General features: G+C 33.2%; 1 protein-coding gene across 19 annotated transcripts in view; it reads right to left on the reverse strand.

The window, feature by feature from the left end:
• Nucleotides 1-24,313, reverse strand: part of LOC129802195 (calcium-dependent secretion activator) — a 211,057-nt gene that overhangs the window by 37,064 nt on the left and 149,680 nt on the right. For 7 of the 19 annotated variants that reach the window (XM_055847990.1, XM_055847972.1, XM_055847955.1 and 4 more), the window contains exons 5-10: nucleotides 20,871-21,121; nucleotides 20,429-20,656; nucleotides 17,618-17,869; nucleotides 8,939-9,114; nucleotides 8,042-8,878; nucleotides 431-543 (exon numbers count right to left, since the gene is read on the reverse strand). In XM_055847990.1, coding sequence (XP_055703965.1) covers nucleotides 431-543; nucleotides 8,042-8,878; nucleotides 8,939-9,114; nucleotides 17,618-17,869; nucleotides 20,429-20,656; nucleotides 20,871-21,121 — 1,857 coding nt within the window. Of the gene's footprint in view, nucleotides 1-430; nucleotides 544-928; nucleotides 968-8,041; nucleotides 8,879-8,938; nucleotides 9,115-17,617; nucleotides 17,870-20,428; nucleotides 20,657-20,870; nucleotides 21,122-24,313 lie in introns of all 19 variants that reach the window. The other 12 variants (XM_055847936.1, XM_055847876.1, XM_055847886.1 and 9 more) reach the window with 3 other exon arrangements.

Consider the following 24,313-nt stretch of genomic DNA (forward strand, 5'->3'; position numbering starts at 1 on the left):
CTCATAAATATGCAACAATCTCTATTCACTCAAAAATTTATTCTGGTCATTAACTATGCAAAATAGAAAGATTTATTCAAACTTCTGTTGTGCACTTCTAGTGATATTGTTCCACTAATTCATTATTTATTTTGCATGTGCATTTCCACATTGCTTTAGAATGCTTCCTTTTTTTCCAATGAAGAATGAATAAATCTTGGCGACGAGGAAAATCTTTCATAAAATTTACCACAACCTCCCCCCCCCGCCCCATCCCTTAACTTTTTCTTCACTGTCACTGAAAATTTAACATAATATTAACTTATTACACGAAAATGTGATTTATTGCTGTGAAACATGGGTCGGAGGGATAAAGTTATAGCTACTTTATCGCTAATTTGTTAATTAATCATGTTTATATTGAATTATTATGATTTTGTGACGGACTCACCTCCGCGTAGTGCTCTTCATTCTGTTGCAGGAGATCCACACACAGTTCAGCTAAATGTATTAAATCCTCCAGTTTCTTCGCAGGTGGTACAATCACTTCGCCACGCAAATCATCTAGAAATATTGGTGATTTTTGGGGGTTGGGAAGAGGAAAGAAAGGAAAATTTTGATAAAAAGAAAACCAATTTGGAAATTTAGCGAATTAAAAGCATTTGGATTCAATACATAAAGCCAACTGCTCACAAGTTAATCACCTTATTATTTTACTAAAAAAATATTTATAATTAGAAGTTGTATGTACAAAGGTGTAAATTGTAAATAATTTTGTCAAAAAGCATTTTTTTTATACAGATACATAAAAGTTCATTTAATCCACCTGCAAGGGTTGCATAGAGATAGGAAGACTAAAGAAATACTGTAGTGTTATTTAAAAAAAAAACGTGCAAAATCAATAGTTTAAAGCAAAAATAACAGAATATATAATCACGTTATACTGTACCATCAATGTTCGTGATAACCCCAGTTTGTTCTGTCGTGCCTACAAATGTGTTTATAGTTTGGTTGGTTGGCCTTCTTAAAAATGCATCAAAAAGATTCTATGTGATCCAAGATAGTGTATATATATGTAGTGCATAGATGGAGAGCTAATGTAATTCTTATATAGAGAAAGGTGAGACGAAAAGGAGAGAGTATAGAACAACTCAGTTGGATTTCAAAATTTCACTCATCCCTTTTCTATTTTTGTCCAATCAATACACATTGCAACTGCAATTGAATGCAGTTCCATTCTATTTTACAAACACTAAAGCCACTGACACTCTCCATGATGTCTCACTGGCTTTTCAAGTTCCTTTCTGCCCCCCCCCCCTTTTCATCTCATCTCTGTGCATACATTGTAGATATGCTTATGTGGGCTGTGGCGTACCATCCTTGTCAATTCACTTTTATATTTACTATTCAATCGCTACAGTAACTTCCGGCACCTCCATTCTCAATCAATACCCCACCCCCCCTCCCCGGGAAGGTATCAACAGGAACCCAATAGATGGCCATCCCATGTGGACATTAGTGCATCTAATTGAATCATACCCCTATACAACGGACAAATAACATGGTACAGCCTATACAACCATTAGCAATCATCAAACTATATACATACATTTTATATATCTAACACGCACGAGAAATGCAAATGAAACAGACAAGAGACTATCAGGATCGCCAACTTCCTTTCTCCCAACCATCAGAACACCACTCACTGTAGGAAAAAGTAGAGCTATTTATGCACAGGGAAAATCGCGATTTGGAAAAAAATCATTCCTTTGCTCTTAATTTCTATTTTTTAGGGGATCTCAGTGGCGCACTGGGCAAAACCGTTGGCCCTTGGTTCGAGTCACGCCCGCTACAAGTAACTGAATGTCTAGAAAAAGATATTTTCATAAGTAATAAATAGTAATAAAATGCACCGCCTGTGCTTAACCCTTTAACGACGAGACACTTTTTACGGACTGAAAATCAACAATAAAAACTAAACTGAGAAACATATTCAATGATAAGTTTTACATCTAACCTTGGAAAGTCCAATAGAGTCTAATTCGGTGTATTTTGTGCATCTTATGAACGATAGGAACAAAAATAGCCCAAAAATTTAAGTAATTTTTCTGACAACACCAATGAATAATATTAGGTGAGATTCTTAACAATCTCACCTACTATAATCCTAACAAAATTTCATGTCCTCCGATCGCGCTCAAACTTGGCCAAAATGTGTTTCGCCACTTCCTGATCACGAATATATGGGGGGCTAAGTTACGTTCCCGGCCGGCCGGCCGGCCGTCCGGCCGCTCTTTGGAGCTTAATAGCTCCTAAACTAAAAAAGATATCGACTTGCGGTTTTCGGCAAAGGTTAAATATCGTATGAAAATTGCAACATGGTGCATTGACCCCCCACCCCCCACCCCTCCTTCCGCCATTTTGAAGACCCCCTTTTTTTGTTTTCTAAATAGCTCCGGCCCTATGGCATCGAGCGGGCTCAAATTTTAGTATGTTATAGCTGGGCCTTAGAGCTTTCCATCAATACCAAACTTAAGGTCCCCCGACCCCCCTGACCCGAGCTATAAGGGTCCAAAAAAAATTTCTTAAAATGGCCATAACTCCGGTTCTAATTGTCATAATTTAAAAAATGAGGGCTTTTTGGAAAGCTCTCGTGAAATGCCACTTCCCCTTCTAACATCGCAAGTTCATAAAACCACCGCTAGGGGCGCTATTATTAAAAAGAAAATTTTTAAATCTTAAAAGTTAAATAACTCAAAAATTCCTTATGCAATCGGGCTGAAATTTTAGTATGTTGTAGCCGTTGATTATACCTATCAAACAAAAAAAACCTTAAGTCGATCCATAACTCCTGACCCGAGCTATAAGGGGTCAAAGTTCGAACATTGACCGGCCTCTATCTCCGGTTCTAATTAACATATCGACATAAATTTTACCTTTTTGGTTTCGTCTCGATGAGCACTTTCAGATGGAAGTTCAAAAAGTCACTACAGGTGGCGCTGTGATAGCGTCAAAATTCATCGAAATTCAAAGTCACTTTTCTCAAAAACGGCATTGTGCAAGTTAATGAAATTTTAGTATGTTGTAGCCCAGTCTAGGACGTTTCCAAAATGGTGCGTATGTGCGCTGTGGTTTCAATAGAACCGGAGATATGAGGGGTCAAAGTTCACAACATTTAAAAAATAATATCTCCGGTTCTATGTGACCGATTTTGATGAATGAGGGCTTAAACAAAAGATCTCACCAAATACTACAACTTTCTAGAACATTTGAACTTCGTGGGACCAACACCAGGGGCGCCACAGTCAAAAAACGAATTTCAATATCACATATCCTCAATTATCTCGACTGTCGCTGAACCGATTTTGATGATTACTTCGACATAATTGTAGAGGACATTTGTCTCTACATTTCGTCCATACATCATTTTCCGGTCAGACTACGCTATCACTCCGATTTTGCCGTTTAAGTGTGAAAAAATTGATTTTTCCCATAATAACGCTTTGAAATCACTCAGATGCCAATTTGACTGCCTCTACTCCACCAAGACACTTAAAATAGGGTTTTAAATGGAAAGTCCCACAAAAGACAACAATTCTTTGATATAGTTGAAGTTCAACAAATGACTACTTGGGGCACTATGGATGAAAAAACGAGTTAAAAAACAAAAAACCTCGATTATCTTGGCTTCTGAGTAATCGATGAGATCATGTTCTATGGAAAAATTATAGAGAACATTCTGGTCTACATTTCACCCATATAACACTTTTCTGTCAGTTCATCCAAATCCTTGATATTTTGGTTTAAATACAAAATTTGTATAATTTCACGAATTTTATTCAAGATAACTGAATGGCGTCTCCCAACTTCAGCTCTAAATCGAATTTGCATGCACTCCGAGTTAGCTCACGTTAAGAATCTCACCTACATAAGCCGGTTAGGATTATCTGTCCCTTTTTCGCTTTAATGAAAAATATTACGTACGAGTATTGTAGTTTTTATTGCCAAAAGGGTTTTGTTTAAAAAAAATTGGAAACATAAAAAATAAATAGTCAATTATGAATTTGAGAATTCAAAAATTCGCCATTTTTAAGCTTAAATATTTACTAAATAGTAAATAGCTAGAGACTTGCAAAAAATTTTGTAGATTCCTTCAACTTTCTACTTTACAATTATGTACAGACATAATGAATGAAAAAATAACTTTAGGTAGTCAGGAAAAATTATTTTCTTTATGGGACACCGGTCTTTCAATTGTCCTTAAAGGGTTAAAAAAAATTCTCGGACCACGGGATAAGTATTCACAATGCAGGGATGGCGCTTTGGGACGATCTACGATAAGCAGATTCCTCCAACATGAAAGCATTGTAATATAATTGTAATAATTTTAACGTATTTAGTAATGTATAGATCGTTCGGTAAATCATGAAAGTCGTTTTCTAGTACATATTGTATTTTTGTCAGTAAAAAATCTAAGTTCTTGCAAAAATAAGTTTATTATTTTAATCATATAAGACGGTAAGAGGTAAAATGAAAAACCTGTTCCCCAAAAATTATTTCCCCTTTGCCAATTATTGCATGATCATTTCACTGCTTTTAAAGTTTTAACTGAATTTGAAAAAATTGTGTAACAACGACCAGCAATGTTCCTTTTATCAACACACAATCTTTAATTTTAATTCACCCTTTCATATTGGTAGGGGAGACTGGGGCAAAAAGTCACAAATCGAAAATTTCAAAATTCAATATCTTCCTGATAAATAAGATAGCGGCTTAAAATTTTTTCCATAGATAGCCTCCATAGACCTTCTTCGATGTTGTATGTTTCTTAGAATTCGAACAAGAAATTTAGAAAATAAAAAAAATATCGAAATTTTTAGCCCTATTTTTGAAATATTTTCCTTGAAGAATATATCAATTTATTTCATACATATTATTCAAAATTTATGAACTGGTGGTTATTTCCTAAATGATTTGAATTCTTTGAATACCAAGCCGCTATCTATTTTAGAATTTTACAAAGATTCTTTTCTCAAGAAATCTCTTTCTTAAAAACGACCACTTGGGGTAAAAAGTAACAAAAGGTATAGAGAAAAAAGTAAGAAAAACCTAAGCAATTTCTCATGTCTCACGGTGAAAAAAAAACGTCAATACCATATGCCGCCGCTTGTTATTTGCATTGGTCAAACGATTTGCAGTCTCTTGTGTTTTTTTCTAAAATAGCTTGAAAATCGGTTTTCTCGTTCAGATAGAGAAAACAGTGTTTTGCAAAGGTGCAGTGGAATAAATTTCTTATGAAAATATGTCATCTAGGTATTTTTTTACATTTACGGAAGCCCGTAACAAAACGAATCAAAATTTGATAATATCTCATGCCTGATACTATTTGCCCCATAATTTTCGAGAATGGTCACAAAATTACCTTTTAGAAAACGGCTCGATAAGTGTATTTCCTTACAAAATAGAGGAAAATGATTTTCACAAAGTTGTATAGCGGTAAATTTCCTATAAAACTGCCTTAATTAGAAATTTCTGAGGCGCTCGGGTAGTTTGTAAAAAAATAAAATATCCGTTTTGTGACTTCTTGCCCCAGTCTTTCCTACTGATTCGCCACACATAAAAGCCTCAGTAGGGGCGTGATCTATTTTTTTAGTATGCTGCATACTATGAGCTCTACCTACATTTCAATTGATGACAGTAATATTTTTTGATTGGGCGGTTTTGAGCTTGAACATTATAAAATATTTTTAGTGCCAAAGTGGGAAAATCTAAAATTATTTTTAAGCAGAGTTTAGTCAAAAACTCCATTAATTACGTATTTTCAAATTATGAGATTTTTTAGAAAAACTTGTGGTTGTCATGAAATCACGTCAAAACGTTTTCCTTTTCAGTATTGAAGGGACTAATTTAAAAAAAGCTCTGACTATTAAACAAGACATCGTTTACCAATGTACAGAATTCTTTAATAAAAAAGGATGGTAAAGCGTCCCAGGCTTTGCGAAATGCTCGAACTCGTCACTTAGATGCTATACTGTAAAAGTATTTTAGCATCATTTACCGTTTACCGGTTCTCAACCGATTTGAACCGATTCATAAATCTCTCAAAAGATCCCCTAAAATAGTTTTAAAAGTAATAGGATTGATTTTCAGATAAAAAGTTTCTATCGGTTATGAACCGGTTCATTACCGATTCAAAACCGATCGGAACCGGTTCAGTTTTATAGGAAAATCCAAGACCTTTCCAACGACCACAAAATGACCCCATTTGCTCGATAAATGCGCTCTCTAGTGTCTTTTTAACTTTTGACCTTGAAAAACCGTTATTAGGAATGATTCAACGGCATTTTCGTATATGGACGCACGACGCGTTTTCGAGCAATCCCAAAAAAACATTTCTCAGAAATCGTCTGAAACGTGAAGATTTGTTAAGAAAAGTGGTCTCCGGGCGGTAGAAGGTGGAAATTTGGGGGAGTGAAAAAATCGATTATATATAGTCATTCGAGGAGAGATGGAACACCTTTTTTATATTCAATATTGAGGATACGTTTTGAATGCCGGACAAAGACAAATTTCACTGGTTTATCATTTGAAGGCTCTAAATTTAAGATATCAATATTAGAAAAGCCTAGATGAAAATAGTCATTTCGAAAAATAGGATTTAAAAAAAGTTGCATTTTGAGGCACACAAAAAAGTAAGGGTGAGATGGAACACCCCTAATTTTAGCAAAATATTTATAGTTTATTTTATTAATTTAAAATAGGAGGGAAGTGATTTTAGACATGAACACTATTTCATTGAATTTATTGGAGTTTATTATATTTTTTCAGTATAAACGATTAATTTTGTGGAATATGTGGCTGATATACTTCGATGGCAATTTTGCTGAGTGTATCAGGTCAGTCTTACCAGAAATTTAGGGAAAATAATTTCTAAGATTTACTTGAAAAGATTTTGAAGAACATTTACCAAAATTCACACCGGAAATGTTGCCAAAACTATTAAGTTCCATCTCTCCTCAAACCCCAAATACACGTATTCTTATGGCGAAATAAAAATTTTTGGCCATTTTTCAGACATCCAAAAAATTTAATTTCAATTTTCTCGTACAATTTTAAAGGTTGAAAGCTGTAACTTGGGGGTTTTCATTAGAATGTTGAAGGGCACAAATAAACCAAATGAGGTGGAGATCGTGCATAAGGTATAGGCAGGAGGCAAAATGGTCCATCTCTCCCACTGTTCCATCTCTCCTCGAATGACTATATACTGCTCTTTCCGTAGAGATCGAGCATTAAAAAATGAGCTGTGAGAAATTAGCCCGCTTTTCTCTATTGTGAATCGACAAAATGTGTACTAGTACTATATTTAGAAGTTTTAAAAGACAAGGTGTTATACGTATTCTATGAAAATTTATTCTAATAAAATTTGTCTTATATAGATTAAGAACAACTTTTCGATGTTATTTGATTATTCTTTATAAGCATGCATCTTAATAAGGCTTAGAATTCACTTAATCTGATAATATGACCTCACAAGCTTTATCTAATAATATTTCATCTTTTCAAACATACCGAATAAATTCCATTTCTTCGTTGATATACTACTTATTTATAAAGTGAAGATAAATTTTGAAATTTTTTAAATTACTTAACCAAATTCAATTTAAAAAAAAATGAACTGAAGTTCGTTTATTCCGTTAAGGAGTCCTGAATCATTTCTTATTTTAGGATTAGGAATTCCTAAAATTCTATGAGTGATTGTTCGATATAATTTTCTGTATTATTCTTTTTTAAGTTTCCTACTTAAGAACAAACAAGTATGTTGAACAAACCCTTGATTGAAAAAAAGTTGGCAATCCTGGAGTAGGGAGTTACGTAGAGTGAAAAAAAGGGGATAGTATAGAATACTATGACAATATCCGGGTGCATCCAAATATACAAGACACAGTTGTTAAAATGAGGATATCAAAGCCACATTTGATTAATCACAGAAGGGTAGTCTGACTATTATAGAGTGAACAGGGTGGTAAAAGCTGTGGTGTACTGATGAATAAAGGTTTACCTTCAATCTTAGCTTCATTGGAGAGACGTGTGTAGTTGACAAGAGCGGCCGTCTCGAGACTCTTCTTGATCATAGCTCGTACCTCCTCGGGCGGCACCGGTGTCACAATATCTTTCATGAGGACGCGCTCCAACAATGAGAGCGTCGCCTTCAAGGCACCCTCTGGCCGCCCAAATGGAAAGCAGAACCGGAAATTCGTGATCTGATACTCCAGCAGCACGCGAAGGCGCTCCTTAATCTCCTGGAATTTCTCCTTTTCCACGTGGGTGATACTACCCACGCCGTCGGGTCGATTCCCATGCACGTGACTAGCACAGAAGGCAAATGAGTAGTGAATGAGGGTGGGATCGATCATCATATTCCGTTCGGCCCGGTCCAGTAAATCGGAGAGGTAGCACAGGTGCCGATAGCACCCACGCACCCCATACCGAGCACAGTATTCATCCAAGACGAACACTTGGCCTGGACTGAACCATCCCAGTGACGCATACGGATCGTTGAGCCTGAAGTCTAGCGTCAAGTTCTGGAGCAACGCAAACAGACTGTGATGATCGAATGTACATGGATCAGCGCTTATGAAGTCCTCCATGCCGTGCTTTCGCGCCTTATCGGCGTCCCCCTGGAGCTTCGAGATCGTCGAGTTCTTGTCCTGCGTCATTGGCGGCGTGGGCTTGTGCGACTGTCCGGTGGCCCGATACATCGCCATCACCCACAGACTGCATTCATTCTCATCGTCACATGCAAACAGGATGCTGTCACCTTCGCGGACTGCATTGAAAAAGTACCTGCCACCCTCGAGGTCCACACCCACCATCAGATTCGCTGCAACCGATCGGGCTGAATTACGTTGGTAGCATGAATATCTATTGGGCATGATATCAATCAGCTTTAACTCACCACTTGCTGCCTCAATATAGTCCACCGTGTAGGCATCTAATTGCATCATTTCGGACGGTTCTGACTTCTTTTCCTTGTAGCTGCACATGGCGAATGTGTACTGAGATACTTGCACCAGCACGAAGTAGCGCTTCTTCCACTTTTTCCAGACAGACTTACCGATTGCAAATAAATGGCTGGAAGGCCCACACAATTGGGACAACAATTAGTCATGAATACAGCTCCATGCCAATTCATCCCTAATTTCTACTCAGAGAAAAATAATGCGTACAACTCTGGGTAAAGCTTCTCTCACAACTTTTTTTGCCACTCCATCTTCCCATTTCTAATATTAAATATATATCTCTACACTGACTCTTTGAATTATCCTGTCTTTCTGCTTTCTACTCCAAAGAACTCTTCATGTGAAAGTGTTTTTCAACTTTCACATAAGTTTACATGGAGGCTATTTTTGAGCATATCCTTGATAAACTTGGAAGTAACTTATGCATGGTATAAATAAGATGATGTTATGTATTTATAGAGCTTGAAATGAAAACAAAGAAACCTCTCAAATTTCTACTTGTTTTAAACTTATGGTTTTTCGTAGTTCAATGGGATGGCACATGTAATACATATATAATATAAAGATATATAATTTTGTACTTTATGAGTTATCTGAACAACGTAAACCACCGTCACGTGTACAAAGGTTGTGGTTTACATGTTGAAGTAAAGTTTAGGTCAAAAGTTAGTCATCTAAAATAGTATTCATTCACAAGATGTTTTTTTTTACCTTTTCTTGTGTTTTGAAAACTTTTAAGTGCTCTAAGCGATCTTCAGGCTACAGGTTTACCACAGCTTCCGAAGATTTCAAAATCTTAATTAGCAACCAACTTTATTGGTTTTTCAGAATCTTTTAGAGATCATTTGCCTTTAATAATAGCATTTTAAGTCAAATTTTGCAAAAAAAAATCTTGGTTAACACTAAACCTACCGACCGTTTTTGGTCGTTTTTGAGTCAAATGACAAACCACGGCAGAGAAAGATATTCAACAAATTTGTCTTGGAAAAGAGCAAAAAATTAAAATTTAAACACTGAAAAATATATTACATGCATGTTTTAAGAAATTCATAAAGTTTGATAGTGACATTATAACCGTTTAAATTTGTGCCAATTTTAAACCGGTCAGTTTGACCGGGTCTTGGTAGGTTTAGTCTTAATAAGAAATTAGAGATGATAAGCCATATGGATAAGCCTGGGTCCGAAGTTCGTACTATTATTGGTGTGAAAAATTCAGAAAAAATGCATAGAATTTCACTTCTTTCGTTCAATCGCTCATACAAATTTACAGGGACAAAACATATTTTGATCAAATTTCAGATCAAAATAATAAATTCAATTAAGCCACGCTAATGTCTGGAAAAAATCATTTCTTTTCTACTTGCCTATTGTGCATGACTTATTATAAGTATCAAAACTTTTTTTGCGAAAGACCGGAAGTGCACCCTTTTTTATTTCAAATAATAGGCTCATCTTCATGGAATAAGCATGACTAAGGAAAAAATAGCATGAGTAATAAAATAACCCTCTGTTTTACAAAAATAAAAATTTGCGTAAGAAAAAAGGAGTAATTTTGAAGAATAATTACTCAAAAACCAATTTAGTTGCTTGGATTATTTAAAAATTTATCATTTGTGTTTGATAAAAAATATTGCAAAATCGAAAAAATAGTTGGTTCCTTGTAATTCAAATAAACAACATTATATCAAAAACCGTTCTTTTCTGAAGAAAGAAGTAAACGAACATAAAATTTATTAATTCTTTCGATTTTAGAACATGCAACATTTATTATTAAGAAATTTTACAAAATCGAGAAGCGCTTATTTATCAATTCTTAAATTTTGTGGAAAATGGTATGGCTGGTCTGTTCTATCGATCCGTATGAAAAGCGGTCTTCAGACTAGAGGTTTAGCCCAGTTCCCGAAGTTCTCAAAATCTTATATAGCAACCAATTTTATTGGTTTTTCGGAATCTAATAGAACACTTGCCCTTAATAATTCAATCCTAACTGAAATTTTTCCAAGAAATCTTGACTGAAAAGAAATTATAGCAGTTAAGCCATATGGCAAAGCCTTAGGTCAGAAGCCCGTATAAGGGACCTGGAGATTAGACGAATATAGATATCATGTTTAACTAAACTTTATATAAATTTGTATTTCTTAGCCCCAATGGCTTGCATATCCTCATCCTATCCGCTTTTGTCAACAAAACATGTTTCTTGTTATTTTTGAACCGGGACAAACCATTATTTTTAATATTTGGATTTTTGGGATATGTTTTTGAAGTTCTTTAAGTCGTTTCCATTTAATTGTAATTTTAACATTTAAATAATATAACAACTAATTTTACTGGAAGTTAAAGTTTTAATATAATTAGGTTTAAATATATTTCAAATACGAGTACACAATGAATTTTCAATAAGCTTTTTAAATTGGTTTTATCATAAGAATGTAATTTTATCTCACTTTTCAATATCTATTTTTAAGAAAGAAAAGTGTTTTGATAAAGCAATCAATTTATTTAATAATTCTTCAAGACACTATCACTTTACCCTCCATTCTACGAATTATTTTTCTCTGAGTGTCGAAACATTACATTTTTTTCTGGGAAATTCCGATCATGTGTCACAATTTGCACTGTAACCCATGTCAATTGATTTTAATTTAACTCATTGACTCCTGCTGTCCTTTATTTCACTCACATCAAATGTTATCAAAGGAAATTGTGTTAAGTGATATAGATAACTTAGAGGACTTTCTCGCATCATGCTATAGTGTAGCAAAAATAAAGTATTACATAAACTTTTTAGTGAATTTGTTGATATCAACTCCTGCTTTTTTTTGTTCTTTCAAAGTGTGAGTTGAGTAACAAAAAAACTTGTCTATATTTTGTGAAAAATGTAAAATTTCGAAAGCAATCTACTATCTATAAAAGCTATAAGAATATATTGAGTGGAAAAAAAGAAAAATGGAAGAAAAATAAGTTTAAAGTGTGAAAGAAACTACTTAAAGTAAAATTGTTTTGGGATATTCATGATTAACCGCTGTAATCTGCAATATTAAAATTCAACATGTCTTTAATGAAAATCACATGAAAATTTATTCACATTTGAGAAATTTCATTGAAAACTTTTCACCATGGCTAATGTAGCATGTGAAAGGGTGGAAAATGTTCCATGATGAAAATTTTCAAATGGAGCTCTGACTGAGTGTACCAACCAGAATGGTAAGGGCTAAAATGGTGTAAAGTATTTTTCGCTGAATAAAATGATCTCTGGTCACAAGGCAGGAGTCAAATGGTTAAAAATAAAACGGTGGGAAAAAAGGGAAATTTTCAAAAGCGCATTGTTAGTCTGGACATCACAATGGACTCAGTAATAACATAATTACTTTGGGTGATACCAGGGGATGTAAGGGTGTTGGGACGAGGAACGAGGATGAGAGTATTAAATAAATTAATTGATCCCAGCCCTTGAGAGTGTGCTTAGTGGAACAGTCATTGTGTTAGAGAAAAACAGCCCCCTAATGACCATCTCTCCTGTCAGTACTGAAATGACTCAACATTGCTGACTCGCACAAGTACCACCCTGTCGCGATATTAAAAGTGATAAAGTGGAAAATATACGACGCATATAAATTAGTTAGGGATCCATCGTCAATTTTTGCGATAAATCTTTAACGATGAAATTGGCACTTTTTGCAACACACTCTTGTATGATTGCGTCTCTGTTTCAGTATCATCACGTCAGCAGACAAATTTGCATATCAATCGTGCATCAGTGAACCCGAGATCACCAACTGTCGCATCGACACGGTTACATTCACCGTCAAATCCACCCACATTAAGCCCACTCTTTATCCCACGACAAAAAATATCTCTCAATTTGTCTTTGCGAAATTAGACATCGCCATATGAGTGTACATGAAATAAACTCTTCAATACATCGCTAAAAAATTATATACGTAATTTACTTTGCACTGAAAGGATTGTTTGTTTTGAAAATTAGGGAACTTAATTATTCTCAAAAATTAATAATCTGTGTTATATAGTTAACATTAATTTACTGAACTAACAATTCACTGATATTTTTTCTCACTGTCTTATTTTCCTACATCACATGAATGTATTCCTAAAGGATAAATAAATCAACGGATACTACCTAAAATATGCACTGTGAAAGCTGAAAAGTATAACAAATTGTTCAGATTTTAAAAGCCATAGCCGTAGTATGTTAAAAAAAACTTTAACAATTTTTGTAGCTGTTTCCGTTAATAAATTGTATGTAATCTATATTTGTTATTTAGAATTTGAATGAAAAAAAGAACATTTTTTTCAGCAATTATGCCAGAAGATGTTTTTGCTCCAGTAAAAAGCACAAAGCATTTTATACGAAGTTACAAAATCTAAGAAACGCGTTAAAGCTCTTTGATTTCCCTCTGTACGAGATTAATCGTTAAATTGTGTAATAAAAAAATCTAAGCATGTAAAGAATATTTTTAAAAAGTCCTTCTGTATAATTTTTATATTTAGTAGATTAGCTTTGTGATTACTTCTGATACCTTATCTAATACTTTATAGGTGCACTATGAATTTTACAGAAGAGCCTTTTCTTTGAAATTTTAAATTATTTCATTTGTTCAATTTAACCACTTTACAAGAATTTGTTTTCGATTTTGAAAAGTATTGCCGAACAGAATCAAAATAGGGTCATTTGCCTAAAGCGAGACAGTTTGGAAAGTTGGACAAAGCAGTGTGGAACGTGCGACACTTACCTAAACACTTGATAATAAATCAATTAAATATTTCAATTTTCTATAAAAAGATTATTAAACCTAATTTTATGATTATTTTAGAAGTTATAAATGCAAAAATCGTTATAAAACAATCAAAGGGTGACTTGCAAGAAGAACTTAAAAAATGTATTGCAAGCATGATATTCATAACTTTCACACAGTAGTTGTCATTTTCTCTGTTTCTTATGGAAGTTGGTAGGAAAATATCAAAGTGTTTTGTTTGATTTTTTGGCATAATTTGTGAAATATTTTTAAGTCTGTAGTGAAAATCGAAGGACATACATCCATTTAAAAGGTGAATAAAAAATATTTGTGAAATATTACATTTAAAAAGGAGAGAAAAGTGATTTAATTTAGTGTTGCTTTCAAAACAAGTTTTTTGAAATCTTGGACAAGTTGATTTTGTGAATGAATTTGGTGGTTTTGTGCAGTGAAATTATGTTCACAAGGAAGACAAAGATCCTTAAGTATTTGGAGATATATTTGCCACAACAGTTAGTAGCTGATAAGGAGAAAATCTCGTGGAGAAAGCCTGCCAAGATTTTCAGATTTCGAAGACCACTTTTTCTAAGAGAATGGATAGTAAATATCGCAAAAACACCTGAAGAAAGACAAATAGGAACCTCTACAGAACTCCCAAAGCAAGCGGAAAAGGACTTGGGCAGATGAGGAATTGAAATGTGCTAAAAATTGCATCCGCTTTAAAGCTATAACTGCTGGACAGCGCGAGGCGTCTGTGAAATTTACAGAACCTCTTTTTGGTTGGATGTCCAGGAAGTTCTTGGTAATTAGCGTTTCTCAACTGTTACCCGGACATAAAGGAGGGATTAGCATAACCATCAAATGTGTAAGTATACAGAGAAAACCCTTAACATTTAATTTTCTACATATTTCGTATGATATTTTGTCATTAATATCACTATGTCCAACTTTCCAAAAGATTTTGTCCAACTTTCCAAAATTTTGTCCATCTTTTCAAAATGTGTTGTTTTCTCATTTGATTAAATATTCTAATTAATTGATTGAAAATTCTAATAAAAACTGTTAAGATTCTGTTAGAATATTTCACAAGGAATCTCATGATATAAATTAAATGAAAATAATAAATATTTATTCGGCTTAAAAATGCATTTGAAATTGAACTTTTTTTTTAAGTGTCTCCCTTTCCACAATCCACCCTAGTTCTATTCGGTTCACTGAGACTGAAATTATGATATTCATAAAGTAAACTGGATATTAATCATTTACCCCTTATTACTATTTCTCTTATATTTTCTTTACGGATTCTTTTTTACTGTGTATAAATTATAATGAGTTGCCCTTTTCAACCACCTACATAAATCCATGTTGCAAAGGTGATACGGAACGTGAGCAAGGTAGCAACAGTTTTAACTTAGGTGTACAGTCAAGTATATAGGGCTTCAAATGATTGGCAAAATACTCAAATAACCTTAATGGCAAAGTGGCTGGAACGCAAATATTGTCACAATCAGTATCGAATGGCTCGGAATTGCTTTTGTCACCACAATTTTCTGCCTCAAGTGGAACCCATCGAGACGGTACGTGGAAGAGTGGGATCAAATTTAAATCATAACAGTTCATCCTTTCGTCATTTTCCGGACCATAGAACACACGGCAATTTGATATCGCATATGACGGGGATAATATTATCGCTTTAGATTACCTTATCACTCGATATGTTAATGTTAATGTTATAAAAATAGACACCAATTGAATAGAGATTGTCCACTTTATATAGGAGTCTAATGTCGTTGCTGCTGTACAAACACTATTATAGATGGTGGGATAGCTAACACGATCCGTGAGGATATTGAGTGATATGGGAAGTCAACTCAGAGTTGATTTTATCGCAAACAGATGATAAAATCTTGTGCATAAGAGACGCTTATAAAGCATTTTATAAAGATTCTGTCGTTTCCTTTCCACAAACTCTTACAACAGGTATGAATAAAAGAAATAAGTATGAATTTTTAGGTGTATTTTTCTTTTGTTGGTATTGTGTAAATTAAAAAAAAAAGCTTTCTATAAACTTAAAAGTAATATAAACTTACTTAAAATTTTCATTGCGAGATTAGTATATTTATTTTTTGTTGTAAAAATTTTTCTTAGTAAATAAATTATGGAAAGATAACTTGGATTATTTTTGATTTGTTCAACCCTTTCAAAGACTAACTAGGACATCTAATTATTGCTAACTTGAGCTCTGGATAATTTAGCTTTGATTTACTACTATATGTACTGAAAAGAGACAGTATTAAAGGCTTCTTTAATTTAAAGTTAGGCACTCAATGGGTCAAGTGGTAGAGCACTCGCTCTATGATGCAAGTGTCCCGGCCCCGGGTTCGAATCCCCTTTAGGTCACCAGGAATTTTTCTGGCGTTAAAGGTGTTCGGATTACATCCAGTGAGCTTCACTGCACTTGATTCCACGGGCATGGGACTGACAATCTCATCCCGTACAAGAAAAAGAAGCATGTTTAGAAATCGCCTTGCGGGAAGGCCGTGTTCCTTCATGGAATGTTGTGCCAGCATTATTATTATGATTATTATTAGTTTAAAGTTATCTGTTGTATCTGTCCTGGAAATCCCATCCTGGATTATATTTATTTTAGTCTCATTTAGAAAACCTGAAATTTTAAATTCCATCTTGTCAAATTTAAACGGTAAACTGCAAAGAATTTCGTTCATATTCGTTTTGGACTTTTCAAGGTCAAACATGAAGCTTTTCTTAAGAACATTTTTATCATCTAATTTGACCAAAATTTGGTTAATCGGAAATGTTTTTAAATTTTCATTTAAAGTGAACTGTTTCAGATCAATTCTGTTGCGTTTATCAATAAAGATGGGGCAATGTGATAAAGACTTCACAGGCTTCTTCAACTCGTGATTTCCCTATCTCGTCAGATGTGTTTATGCTTGCAAAAGAATTTTAATCCTCCAACTAATAACGAATTATAAAACATCATTGAATTAGCTCCTTTCCTTATAGGATTAACCAGTGAAAAATTCAAACATTTCCAATTAAAACCCTATTGTAAATTCACTGGAATTAGAAGAGAATAGAAGTGGAAAAATGCCAGCTTGAAAGTCACAGTTTGTCACTTTTTTTCCTCAATAAATATTTAATATCATATTTAAAAACTTTAATAAGCATGCAAATGATATTAAAATTCTGCTGATGACGTTAGTGTTGCTTTATAAAATTATTTAAAACTTCTATTTATGCATTCACCGTAAGATCACTAATTTTTTAGCTTCTCATTGTTAGGTCCTTTCTAGTAAAAAGAAAGGATTGTCATAAACATGGAAGATGCATTAAAAGTTTGTTAGAGACATTTATTTAAATATATAAGATAAAGGAGAGTTATGTGAATTTTCAAGAGATTCCAAAGATATTAATGTTATATTAAAAAGATGAAAGAGATTTATGTATATAGAGAGTGTCTAGGTCTCTAGATATTTCAAATAAGAGCTTCTTATATGAGATTGAATCACAGCCAATAGAAAAGTCGGTAATCAATTCACGTTTGCCCATTTTATTGTATTCTCTTATCCGTAAAAGAATAACATTCATTGCATTTCCATAAATTGCAGAAAAACACACCACGGTTCGATATCTCATGAAATTTATGATCTATAATGTGGGTAGATACTCGTAAATTGTCAGCATGTTCAAATAGTCTTTGTGACTTTCCATTCAATTCTGCGTTGACGCACGAAATGGGATATGGAGGATGTGGTTGGTTAAATGGATAGAAAAATTCAAGATTGAAGGATGAAATGGGTGGTTAAAGGGGTGAACAGAATAAAATAGAAAACTCACCCACAATGCTTCATATTGAGTGGTTTATCCATACGACATGCTATTTTGATACGTAAATCCTGGTCCGGCAGATTTTTCGGCACAGTCATCCGATGCCATTCAGGTGATTTGGACGAGAGTGGCGTAGGCCTCAGGATTACCTTACCTAATTCCTTGTCCTCCAGCGCCAACATTCCTGGATTCTCCGTATACAGCTTTACTTTTACCGCTGGAAGCGGATGAGTAGTAGAGAAGTCACCTTGCGTGTCCCACCTAATGATTTTCCCGTTGCAATAACATATCATCACAATTTTCATGTCAGATTAAGTGATTGACAATAGTCATATCATATTATACACACATCACAGGGATACTCAGAGCTTTTGATATGAACCAAAAGTATGCACACTTTTTTTAGGGAAACGTGTACCTTTGGTACGAAGAAATTCTATTTGATTTGTTTTGATATAAATAAAATTTTAGGAAGTATTCAAGAAACAAATAGATAGATTTTGCAAAACTGTGTAAACCAGTCGAATAAATATTTTTTAGAACGAGATAACTTTCTTAATCCATTAATACCAAGTCATATAGTTACGCAGGATATCTTCTATTTATTATCTAAAAGAGTTCTTACTAGCCCGGCTTCAGACCTAAGATTTAGCCCAGTTCCCGACAGCCTCGAAATTCAAAATAGCAACCAATTTCATTGGTTCTTCAAAATTTAATGTATCACTTGCCCATGTTGACCAATCTTAAGTGATAATTTTTCAAAAAATCTTGATTAAGAAGAAATTAGACAAGTTAAGCTATATGGCTATGAGCCTTAGGTCTGAAGCCCGTATTAGGAATGTACAAGGCAAGGACAAACATTTTTGATTTTCAGTTTCTAAAATATTCCATAGAAAGTAAAAGGCGGAACATAATATATCAAGTAATTCTTTAAATAAATAGTCAATTATATCTCATTTGATAAACGTATCTGCATTTGTATTAAACATCTTCTTTAGAGACGTTAAGGCTTATTTCACTTAATTAATTTTATTTGCAAAAGTGACCCTTGCAGTGGTTATTACCAACACTAATAATTTAAAAAATATTTGATGAAAATGGCTAATTGATTTTTTTTAAAGAAAAATATAAAAAGGGTAGGGTAGTTTCACCATATGCATGACTTTCGAAAATAATAAAATTTTGAGGTAATAAAATATTATGTTGGAAATGTTTCGTATATTTTCAAATAGGGTAAAGCGTGGGATTTCTGGACAAGGTGCTTTTCGGGACTTAATATGGGTATTTTAGGACACATCAAAAATCCTATAAATATTTGTTTTCTAATTATTTTTAAGTTCCAAATGAAATATTAAGCTCTTCACGTATCAGATAAACATAAAACTCCTTAAATTTTATTTGATTTAAAGCGTAAAATATGCGTGAATTGTGAGTGTCACATTTCACTTTTTACATAATATTCAGTGTGGTCAATTTTGCAGATGTTAACACAGATGTTATTTGCATAATAGCGACTTTTGTCTGTCCCAAAATACCCAACTGTCCCGAAATATACCACTCTTACTTCTTTACATTTCTTGCTATTTTTTATAAAAAATGATGCAGTTTTCGACATTTTTCGATAAGAATCTTATACTGGATAGCATAAGGAACATAAATATCTGTATCAACAAAGAAAAAAATTATTTGAGAAGTCGTTAAGCTGTTTGAAACTTGAAAGTGCTAAAAAGTGTCCCGAAATACCACACGTTACCCTAGCCAAAACTCAAGAGAAAATAACTTAATTTAGTTAAGTTAAATATAGTTTATAAATGTTTGGAAAATTACTCTTATGAGACAAATACATTAATGCAAATGCGAAAGTGGGTGAAGGAAATAACGACATATTGAAGCTGCACAAATAAGGAATAACTGCAGTTGATATATGGTGATATTTTGGTTAAAATGACCAGTAAAAATAAAATTTGGTCAGTACATTAATAAAACAGGAGTCACAAATTGTAAATGCCCAAAAAAAAAAGAAATATTATTGGTATAGAAAAAATGAAAAATTTATGAAGCATATGGAATATTTATGATCATTTTGATTTTTGAAAAAAACAATGTGATTTTTTAATTGATCTGTTAATTTACTGACTCAAAATGTTTATCCTATAAATTAATAGCAATAATTCAATGTTTGAAAGGACACACAAAAAAATCTCTAGAAATTGGTAGGAAGATACTTTTTATAAAAATGTGCAAATGTGTAGGAGTTTTATTATTTCTATTCTTGGTTAAATTTGAGTTTTGAAATGAACATCTGGCTGAAAGTAGATAAGAAACAGGAAAAAGCAAAATTGGCAAAAAAAAAATTACCAACCTTGCATGTTATCATATTTAAATAGAGATATCATATGCACATAGACCATAGGATTTAATGGATTAAGATTTCTTTTCCCAGTTTAGTTATTGAAAATTGAAAACACTTTAGAGAAAAGGAATGTTAGAATTTTCAAATTCGAATGTTGAAAAATGATCGAAAATTCATTTCGAAATTTCGCCGTTCTTAGATTCAGAAAGATTTATTTTAAAAAGTGTGTATATATTTGGAACTCAAAACTTTCGAATATCTCTGCAAAAACACTCTGGCACATCTAAGGGAAAGCTAAAGATGAGGATAGAGCTGTACAAAATGTTATCATAACATAAGATTTGTGGGAAGAGATAATCAACATTTTGAATCATCGTAATAGGAGGTTAGTTAATTTAACAACACACTTTGCTAAGAAAGAAAAATATGAGAAGAATAGCAGTTGATGTTATGAAGTTAATGCTCACATAGGCTTGGACGCTTCGGCCTGGTCTGTCTGCAATTTCTCACTCTCCACCTCCATTGTGCAGTAGACAATTCGATTTGGCGCCAAGGACTTCAGTCCCTTCACCTCCATAACGACAACTTCCAGTTGAAACGTGAGCACCACATCCATCTTGGTTAGCTGCGTGTCCCCATCAGCTGAGTCGCCCTCCAATTTTGCCAGGGATCCCTGTGACCTGAGTATCATTTTTCTAGATGTGTACGTCACGAAATTGCAGTTATCCCACAACAAAATAATGTGTGTTGGGCAAAAATGCAGATGATGATTTTCATATACATTATTGTATATGGTTCAATTAATAGCAGAGAACACAAGAGTATGGCAAAAAAGGCATGGCCAAATACGAAAAGTTGTCGATAAATTGTATGTTCATTCCATAGGTGATATATCAATTGCATCGTTACCTGTGATTGTACCGCTTCAGTTTCTGTAGCCCGTATTTGGAATCCATGGAGCCTTTCGACACTGGTAATGACTCAAGATTTGCCATCAGCAGATTTATCGATGATTTCAGCTCTTCGATGTACAGTGATTCCATCTCCTTGAGAACAAACTTTGGCATCAACTTCCTATTGCGCTCCATCTCCGACACACGCTGCATCCGTCCATCAAGTTCTCGTCTAATAGCTGCCGCTTGCTCATCCGCCGAGTCCAGCTGCAGAAAGTATTTAAAAGGAGCTCTTATAGATTTTATAAGTGCTCGAAAAATCACTAAACTCTTTTTAATGCTCAAAATCATGGAGTCAGCAGAGCAATAAATTATAAATTTTAATCCCAGGATAAAATAAATTCAAAAGTTATAAAGCATATCATATCTGTCATATGGTATCTGATAATTAACTTTGAATGTTCTTTGAATGAAACACAAATTGTGAAACTTGTATATCAGATTAAAGATAATAGCTAAGTTCCAAAAACATAACTTGGAGATGTTTTTAGGGGATAAATTTACAAATTTACTAAGCGTAGTGGCACTTTGAGCCTGGATAACGCGTAGAAAAAAATACTGTAAAATTGCTCGTAAATGTCTGTGAATTCCTATTTGGGACTTACGAAATGTTCATAAATCGTATAATCCAGTAGAAAGTTTGTAAATGTTTGTACTTTTTCACAAACATCGTTCGTAACATGATATCCTGACGAACATTTTTTATTCTTTTACAAACCTTTGCTCGTAAAATTTTGTCATTCGTTCGTAAATTGTCAAACAAATGCTCATCTAGTGTTCATGCTACAAAGAATGTTTGTGAAAAAGTACAAATTTTTACGAACTTTTTTTTGGGTTATAAGATTTACGAGCATTTCGTAAGTCTCCAGTATTAGTAATTCATAAACATTTAAGAACAATTTTACGAAATATTTTTTTTCTATAAAGAATGGCTCAATTCCTGTCACATTTGTAAGACAATTCTTATAGAACGATTAGGGTATTTCATCCCAGGCGGCTACTTGACACATTGGCATTTTGTAAGTTTTCCATAAAATTAATCTCCTATTAGTTTTTTTCTAGTAAGGTTTTTAAAAAGAGAAAAGCACCGGTGGTGTAGTCGCTCCAAGTAAATATATTACAGTACCTAATGGCATCTACATATTTGATATTTGACATTTTTTCTTGAACAGGCATATAAGTAATTTAGGTAGATAGATAATTTGGACATAAATTTCTCTAGTGTGTAGAGGCCATGAGAGCCACTATAATAAATTGTCGATATACTTATTAGTTTTCATATTTTTAGAACTGTTAAAGAAGACCTTAAAAAACACATAAAAATTTAAGAAGATGGTCCATTTACTGGTTTTATCAGAGCAAAAACTGGGACTTATATCACGTAAAAGACGGTTTATAGTAAAATTTTCTACCACTTATTACTCTCCAGGGATTCTCATTTCCCATTTTAGTACGATACGTTTTAAATTAATAACATTTTTATTGTAATTTTTGCATATACACATAATCTACGAATAGCATGGTAATAAAATTACTTAAACGAAGTTAATGAAAAATCAAATCCAAGTTTAATCGATGCGGCTTAATAGCTGTTAATTTATGTATAAGATATAATCGAAAATTTTCACTTATAATATTATGTACATAGTTCGTATACATATGGTACAACAGTCTGAAAAAAAAAATTTGCCACAGCTTGCACTTTATAAATTTTATGCTTTCGGAAACTGGGCTAAGCTTTTAGTGAGCAGACAGGTTAAATATCAAAATGAAACAAAATTTTGAAATTCAACAAACGTTCTAATTAAAAAAAAAATAAAATTTTGAAAGCATCAATTGTCTGTTGCATAGAAATAAATAATAAATAATAGGTCTATCAATACTGAATAAAAAATTAATAGGAATATTTGGGTCATATAGAAATAGTTACACTTTATCCAAAATATTAAATGCTATGAAAATTTGGATGTAGAAATATTCCGGGATAAGGACGTTCAATTCTCATATACTATATTTTTTTCCATGTGAAAATGTTAGGGATCAGAACATCATGACACTATTTTCATATCTATTATAATTTGATTATCCAGCTTTGGTACCTTTTAAATTGAGATAGAGTTAAATTTTCCGTGTCACAGTTGCAAAGAGAGACATAAACATAAGGACAATTGAATTTGCAAATGTAACATATATGACGTATGAGAGGGAGACTTAAGAAGGTATATAAGGTAAGTTAACTGGGTAATAGTGACGGGTATTCAGCTAGCGTTTTACTCGAATAAACTGATTCAGAATACGAGCGTCATCCCCCAATTATTTAGTTGTAAAATTTGTGTGTAATAAAGTGGAGCTTGTAAGATAGCTACTTATCACTATAGCTTCTAGTTCCCATAAAAGGGTTGCTAATGTTAGTGATAGTCATACAATCTGTTCGTATTGGACCGCGGTAGGACGTAAAATGTTAGGAGAGACATTAATGGTTTTAGGTTTTCGTAGGTAGCTAAGACAATCATTCTTTGTAATTTATACTAGGAGCTTTGCCTTTATATCGCTTAGTACCAGATCTGACAATGTAAGAAGAAAAATTAGGTAAGGGAAGATGTAGTTGCAAATAATTTTGTATATTTAAATTCAAAATTTTATGTTAAAATCTACAAACCTTTCACCCATTTGAGATTAGTTAATCCTTTAAGGACGATTGGAACACCGGTGTCCCATGAAGAAAATAATTTTTCCTGACTACCTAAAGTTATTTTTTCCTTATTTTTTGTATGAAATTGCAAAATAGAAGGTTGAAGGAATCTACGATATTTTTTGGAAGTCTCCAGCTATTTGCTACATAGTAAATTTTTAAGCTCAAAAATTACGAATTTTCAAATTCTTATAATGAAAAATAATTTTAAATATTTTTTATACTTCCAATTTTTTTTAAGCAAAACCGTTTTGAGAAAAGAAACTATAATACTCAAACATATTATTTTTCATTAGATTGAAAATTATCATTCATTAGTATTGTTAGAAAAATTACTTAAATTTTTCGGTTATTTTTGTCCCTATCGTTCATAGAGACAAAAAATAGACCCAATCAGACTCTGTTGGCTTTTCGAAGGCCAGATATAAGACCTTTTACTGATTTTGTTCATTGGTTTCATTTTTATTGCTGATTTTCAGTCCGCGAAAACTGTCTCGTCGTTAAAGGGTTAAGTGTGAATTGCCTTTAGTATTAAAGTTAAAAAATGCTAAATATGAAAATAAAGAAGATTTTGGTACTATCTTTTACAAAGGGTTTGATAGTTCTTCCCAAAATAAGATTATATAGGGAAACTGTACCAAATTTCGGCTTACTTCTTTTGTCCTTCAAATTTTCTAGAGATTATACAATGCAAACAAAAACCAAAA

Source organism: Phlebotomus papatasi, chromosome 1 (genome assembly GCF_024763615.1).
Source record: "Phlebotomus papatasi isolate M1 chromosome 1, Ppap_2.1, whole genome shotgun sequence".
NCBI lineage: Eukaryota > Metazoa > Arthropoda > Insecta > Diptera > Psychodidae > Phlebotomus > Phlebotomus papatasi.